At 47.7% G+C, this 7,500-nt stretch overlaps 1 protein-coding gene across 2 annotated transcripts in view; it reads left to right on the top strand.

The window, feature by feature from the left end:
* The window catches only part of iqch (IQ motif containing H), a 60,232-nt gene that overhangs the window by 35,641 nt on the left and 17,091 nt on the right, over positions 1 to 7,500 (top strand). For both annotated transcript variants that reach the window (XM_063196517.1, XM_063196518.1), the window contains exons 15-16: positions 3,769 to 3,889; positions 5,020 to 5,321. In XM_063196517.1, the coding sequence (XP_063052587.1) occupies positions 3,769 to 3,889; positions 5,020 to 5,321 (423 nt within the window). The remainder of the gene's footprint in view (positions 1 to 3,768; positions 3,890 to 5,019; positions 5,322 to 7,500) is intronic.

The following is a 7,500-nucleotide window of genomic DNA, read 5'->3' as shown; positions in this document are numbered from 1 at the left end:
TTGTGACTGCATTCAAGAGCGGGCGGTCTACATCTGGCAAATTAAACAACCAAGAAAAACAACAGCAAAAAAAAAAAAAAACCCGGTACAGTGTGTGTTTGTTTGCGCCATAAACTTTACAAACGCCTCTCTCCTGACACTAATGACTGGATTGGACCACACACTGTAATGATTCAGCCAAGGCTTCTTCCACCTCGTCCGCCACAACAGTATATCAGAGGGTCTAAAAGCCCGCACACTGATGGTGGCAGGGGGGTTATGTACACACACACACACACACACACACACACACACACACACACACACAGACACAGACACACACACACACACACACACACACACACACACACACACACACACACACACACACACACACACACACACACACACACACACACACACACACACAGACACACACACACACACACACAGCATAATATCCAACTCCCAGGCTGTGGTTGTGGGTTTCAGGCAGAGGGCAGGATGGCTCCCCCGCCACTACACAAGCTGTGTGCATATTGTTTAATTATTGATTGGGCTGGGATTGTGCCGGAGCCAGCAGAGGAGAGGAGAGGAGAGGAGAGGAGAGGAGAGGAGAGGAGAGGAGTGGAGAGGGGAGGAAAGGAGAGGAGAGGAGGGAGGGCAGAGGAGAGGACAGGAGAGGACAGGAGAGGAGAGGAGAGGGGAGGAGAGGAGAGGAGGGAGGGCAGAGGAGAGGACAGGAGAGGGGAGGAGAGGAGAGGAGATGAGGGAGGTCAGAGGAGAGGAGTGGACAGGAGGATAGAGGGGATGAGAGCTTAGGAGAGGGGAGGGGAGGAGGAGAGAAGACAGGAGAGAATTTGAGGTGAAAGGATAGAACAGGACAGGATAGGAGGGGAGAGGAGAATTAGAAAGGAGAGGAGAATAGTAGCTTCATGCGGTCACAAGGAATAATGTACAGGCTGGACACCCCCGAGGTGGAATTGACAGAAGGGTGTGTGTGTGTGTGTTGGTGTGGGGGGTGTCTCCACAGGCCCACTCCACTTTCAACCCCCCCACCTCAGGGCAAAGGTTAAAGACACAGGGGGTCCCACACCATTTAGTGAGGGGACAGAGCTGTATGCAAACACGACATGCTGAACAATTACACACACACACACACGCACACACACACACACACACACACACACACACACACACACACACACACACACACACACACACACACACACACACACACACACACACACACACACACGCACACAGGCACACAGGCACATGCTTCATAGCAAGACTTGTAGGAGACGAATGGGGAAGGAGTACAAGGGTAGTGGGGGAGGAGTGGGATAGAGACTAGGGAGTGAGGGAAGAGAGGAAAGCTGAGGAGGAGAGGACAGAACAGGAGAGGAGAGGAGAGGAGAGGGCAAGTGAGGGAAGAGAGGAAAGGTGAGGAGAGGAGCGGGAGTGTGAGGGGAGATGAGAGGTGAGGAGGAGAGGAGAGGGAATGTTGTTGCAATGCTAGAGGGAGAGGAGAGGAAAGGGAGTGATGTGGGAGTGGTAGGGGGAGTATGAGACTGGTGGAAGAGGAGAGGAGAGGAGAGTAGTGGAAGAGGAGAGGGAGTTATGTGGGAGTAAGAGTAGGAGTGGTAGGGGGAGTGGGAGTCTTAGGGGGAGTGGGAGTCTGCGAGTGGGAGTGGGAGTGGGCTGTAGCTCCTCCATGGTCTGCCATTACTAGAAGTCTCCACCAGCTTGATCCGCTATGAAATGTCCCAGTGCCGCTGCCTTATAGATTCAGATGGCAATAACAGCCCACTCACTACATCAGCATGGACCCCACACTGGGTGCAAACGCGCCGGCTGGAGATGATTTTTATGTATTTATTTATTTATATATATGATTATTTGTGTGTCCTTTCATAGAGTGTATTCGTTGCAAGGAGTGTGTGCATGCATACACACACACAAGCACACACACACACACACACTCATATCTGTTTTATTTATCGTCAGATAGCTCATCTTTATGAGGAAGCCAAGCACGCCTCCCGCCCGCTCCCTCACAGCACAGCCGTCTGTACACACGTCTAAGTCCAAATAAAACATCAGCACAACGCAAGGCTCCTCATTTCCCCTCTCTCTCTCTCTCTCTCTCTCTCTCTCTCTCTCTCTCTCTCTCTCTCTCTCTCTCTCTCTCTCTCTCTCTCTCTCTCTCCATCTCCTCCCTCTCTCTCTCTCTTTCCTCCTCTCTCTCTCCATCTCCTCCCTCTCTCTCTCTCCCTCCCCCTCCTCACCCCCTGCTGTTCCCCCTGCGCGTCGGCAGACTGGAGGCTGCTCGGCAGTGCTGCCCGGCGAAGGGGAACGTCGGCCGGCCCCGCTTGCGCTCCACTTTTTTGCCGCACCATTGTGCGCCTCATGGCTTGTGGCGGGGCGGAATCACTGTGCAGCGATTGACCCCGCTTCCCTTCTTACAGTACTTGAATATGATGATGGCTGTGCAGCCATGCGGCCGGAATACCAAACGACCCCTAATCTGTCTCTCCCCATAGACTCTTCTTCTCTTCTTTTCTCTTTTTACTGCTTCCAGAATGTATGAAGACAAAAAAAGAAAAATAGGAGTTTATATTGCATTTTGTTTGGTTTTGTGTGTGTTTGTGTGTATTTTTTAAATGGATCTGTAGGCGTTTTGCTCATTGCACAGTGTTGACACTGAAATGGAATTAATTCAAGCACTCCTGTTTATTTGTTTTGCTCTCTTAGATGTAAGTGGGTGTGTGTGTGTGTCTATGTGTTTGTACGAGCATGTATGTGTGAATGAGAGTGGCCTATTGTAGGAAGTAAGAGCAGGGACCAACCTGTTTCCCTTTCTGCTAGTCACCTTCTCATCAGTTGAGAAAAAGACGGTATCATGGTTGGTGTCATGGTCAGTATAACTAGACTCGCAAATTATCATGTCCTTCTCGTTTGGTCCACATGAAAGAGGGGTCACAGCAGTTGTTACACAGCAGAAGTGAATGGCCTTCTGTACTCACTCAATCGGAGTAATTATGTAGAAACAAGCTCTGTGTGTGTGTCTGTGTGTCTGTCTGTCTGTGTGTACTGTGTGTACTATGTGCACAAAGTGGGTGTGTGTGCAGGATCATGTGTGCTTTACCTCTGTCATCTGTGCTCAAACGTACTGTAGAGAGCAATGGTGTTCTCAATTATCAACAGGTTCACACAGCAGCGCTCGGCCTCAAAGCCAGACAGGCACAGCCATTAACAGTATAATTAAGTGACCCAGCCGCGCCGCCTGCTCCCTCGTCACGGCAACAAGAGCGGAATTGATTGGCGCTGAGCTCTGATTGATCTGTTGATTGATGGACTGATTGATCTGTGTGTGTGTGGGGGGGGGTGTCTAACAGGGACTGGTATCGGAGGCAAGTGTGTATGTCCACAGCTCCATTACGCCAACCCGCAAAGGGATAACGGGCTGGCGTAATGGAGACACACAGACACACGCACGTGTGCACACACACACACACACACACACACACACACACTCACTCACACTGCAGACACAGACACTGTGACACACAATGAGACACCTTTAATTCATTTATTCAATTATTCAATTATCTCACAAATATTTTACATAATACCACCCACTCGGCACAGCATGGCAGACCGGCACATACTAATCTGTGTGTATGTGTGCGTGTGTGTTTGTGTGCGTGCGTGTGTGTGTGTGCGTGCGTGTGTGTGTGTACGCGTGCATGTTGCATCGTTCCATGTGTGTATTTCCATGTGCAGGAGGAGGTTCTGATTCGGTTCCTGGAGGAGGTTCCTCAGCTCCTGGCTAAGCATGCCAAACCCACACACCCCGACATCTTCCCCACCTGGGACAAGTTCCTGAGCCACTTCCTGCGATACGGTGAGCTGTAGGGCTGTAACGATATTGTATCGAACCGAGAAATCGTGATACACAGAGTCACGATACTGTATCGTGATACAAAGAGGCAGTATCGTGATACACCCTTTTAACGTTTTGATACCCATCTGCCCAGAAAACAACCACATGATATGAAGTGATAGTGCTTCCAAGCATCATCGTTATTATATAGAAACTTTAAACAATTATTTGTAGCCTCTTGTAACCTATTCTACCTTTGAACTATCATAGTTTTTATTCATTAAGATTATAATGTTGGCAAATGGTCATGAATCGTGATACAAACCGAATGGTGAGTTGAGTGTATCGTTACAGCCCTAGTGAGCTGCGCACAGCACAGTACTCCACAGCGCCACGTGCACCCAGGCCAAAGCCTTCACTAGAGTCCTCTATGTCTAGCTGTTTCATTAGACCTTGTGGTTCTCCAGTGGGGTCCGTGAAGAGGTTCGCTACACTGTAATAAACAACAACACTACAGCAGGGTGGCTTGAGGTTGATCTGTGATATTAAGACAGTAATCCACTCGTGCTGCTTGTTATTCACGCCCTCATAACAATGACCAACACACACTGGTAACAAATTGTTTCAAGCTTGCAAAACAGTACAAGTGATTATGAAGGATTCCTTGGGTAAAAAAAAAACGGAAACTGTCCGGAAAACATTTGAGAACCCCTGCATAAGACTCTCCTCCACCCACTTTAAGTCTTTGTCCTACTGCGGTCAGTTCAGTATTGGGTGGTGTGCGCACTCATCTTTATTTTCGTATTAATGTTACATTACTGTCAATATTGTAATGATAATGGGCTCCTTTTCTTTCCTCTGCTCTCTCAATTTTTTCAATAGCGCTTTAGCTCTCTCTCTCTCTCTCTTTACTTCTTTATCTCTCCTTCTTTTTCACTATATCGCTCACGTTCGTTACTCTCTCTCTATTTGTCATTCTGTCATTTGTCTTTCATTCTCTCATTCTTTATATCTCATTCTTTATTTTTCTATTGCCTCTCTATCTCTCTCTCTCCCTCTCTCTCTCTATCTCTCTCTCTCTCTCTCTCTCTCTCTCTCTCTCTCTCTCTCTGTGTCTCTCTCTCCTTCTCTCTTTCTCTCTCCTCCATCAGGTGGTGTAGTGGAGGCGTACCCTCCGTCGGACAGCGTGACGTGTCTGTCAGTGGACATGCTAGTGGAGCCGGGGGCGGGTGCGGGGGAGGGGGAGGTGCGCGTGCTGAGCTGCGGTGACCAGCTGCACGGCCCCACTGGACTGGAGGTGCTGGGCTGGTCCGTTCCCCAGACCTCCGTCTGCCCAGACACCTTGCACCAGCTCTGCACCCGCGTGGGACACGCCTGCCGGGAAAGGGGCATCCTGGGATACCTCTCCATAGACCTGGTCACCTTCGTCCACCCCGAATCCAACCAACAGCAGGTGAGATGAGCTGAGGACTGGAGGGCAGGGAAGATTAGCCAGGCCGTGCCGTCCTAGTGACTCAACAGCTTCAGCGTTGCTACCAGTCAGGTCAAGAGCAATGCAAGTACTTTCTGAGTTTCCGCAAAATCGGGAACTCCTCCCACTTTGTTGGGAAGCAAACAATCATTAGCAAACCAAGGGAGGCCATTTGGGAAATGCCGTTTGGGAAATGTTCATTGTTATGCTCTTGGTCAGTTCATAAGGGTTGGAGCAGGCGTCACCCAACAGTTTTTCTCTTCCTTTTAAGGGTGCTGACCAAAATATTGTAAAACTGAAAAATGAAAAAAGGTTGCACCATGCATAGGTTTCTTTATTACACAGACGCGTTTCGGCGCTCTGCCTTCCTCAGTGTGCAATATATACAAGTGACAACAGGACTTACAGTGTAAATACCCACACCCATCCCGTTCCATTTCCCCACCACCCAATGGGGGCTCAATGATCATTTACATCAATTATGTCATTACATCAAGCACATAGGAGATCAGTGAATCACAGTCAAACACTGGCAAAAATAAAAGAAAAACACCCACAACAGGAGCCTATGATCAAAAAATATCAACAAAATTAGAAAAAAATGTTTAACGAAACAGTTAAAGAAAACAACATAATGACAGTTCTTCATTCATTCCCTTGGGAATGCATGTGTCAAGATTAAAAATGTACCAGACCTCGCGCTGAAGTAGGCGATTCTCACGGTCGCCCCCTCTTGGAGGTATTCACAACCTCCAGCCCCATAAACCTCAAAGAATTTGCGTCATGGCCAGCTGCATTAAAGTGTCTGGACACTGAAGATTTTTCATCGTTTCTTCTGATTGCGCATTTGTGTTCAAAAATCCTTGTTTTTAAGTGTCGCTTTGTTTTGCCAACATAATGTAAACCACACGGACATGATAGCAGATAAACAACACAAGTCGATAAGCAAGTAATACGACCCTTTACTTTATACGTTTTGTTAGTTGTAGGGTGCGTAAAGCTTTTTTCGGTTATCATGCTGTTGCATGCTGCGCAATTCAAACACTTAAAATTCCCATGGGGAATCTTGAATGGAAATGGCGAGGGTACGGGGAGCTGTGAGCGCACCAACCGATCTTTTAAATTGGTTGCTCTTTTGTAACAGGTGCGCAGGGTATCTTGAAATGCATGGCCAATGTGTGGGTCGCTACTCAGAATGTGCCAGTGTCGGTTTACAATGTCTTTCAGTTGGTAAGAGATTTGTCCATACGTGGATACGAAGGTTACTGGAGTATTGGTGGGCCTGGATGTTAATCTCTGTGCACCACCCTCCGTCAGTAAATCAGTTCGTTGGATAGACCGTACTTTAGCAAGAGTCTGTTGTAATAAGTTGGCATCGTAACCCCTATCCAAAAATCTCTGGCACATTTCACCTGCCTGCCTGTCAAACGCGTCATCATTGTCACAGATGTGGCGCACGCGTAACAGCTGACTGTATGGTAAACTGCGTTTGAGTGGGGGCGGATGAAAGCTCTTGTAGTCTAAATAAGCATTTCTATCTGTGTCTTTCCGATAGATCTCTGTGCGTAATGCACCATCACGCTTTTTTACTAGTACATCCAGGAAAGATATGGACTCGTTGTCATGGTTCAAAGTAAACTGGATTGACCTAAATCGAGTATTGACATAATTATGGAACTCATCCAGTTCTTCCTTGGTGCCTTGCCATAATATAAACACGTCATCAATATAACGAAAGTAAGCCTTCAGATGGTGTTTAAATGGGTTGTTTGAGTGTATAAAATCTTCTTCAAATTTCCCCATAAAGAGATTGGCGTAATTTGGTGCCATTGGTGAGCCCATGGCCGTCCCCTGGGTTTGTAAGTAGTACTTGTTTTGGAACATAAAGTAATTCTTCGTCAACACTTCTTATGACAGTAAAAAGTCTGCATCTGGCATTTGTTCTTTCTTCAGGTAATATTCCAAGGCCACTATGCTCTTGGTCAGACCAAGCCTCGAAGAGATTTGAAAGTCGATGATAATCAGGCTAAGGGAAGTTGGCTACTGGGCCACTTTCCTTTAACCTGACAACAACAAACATCAAGTCAGATAGTATAGTAAGAAGGGAGGACAGGACGGGAGGGGAGGGAAGATAGATGTCACTTTACTCAACCCCTAAACC

Source organism: Engraulis encrasicolus, chromosome 4 (assembly GCF_034702125.1).
Source record: "Engraulis encrasicolus isolate BLACKSEA-1 chromosome 4, IST_EnEncr_1.0, whole genome shotgun sequence".
NCBI classification, from domain to species: Eukaryota; Metazoa; Chordata; class Actinopteri; order Clupeiformes; family Engraulidae; genus Engraulis; species Engraulis encrasicolus.
The sequence above is the reverse complement of the archived record's forward strand: the minus strand, read 5'-3'. Positions and strand labels throughout refer to the sequence as shown.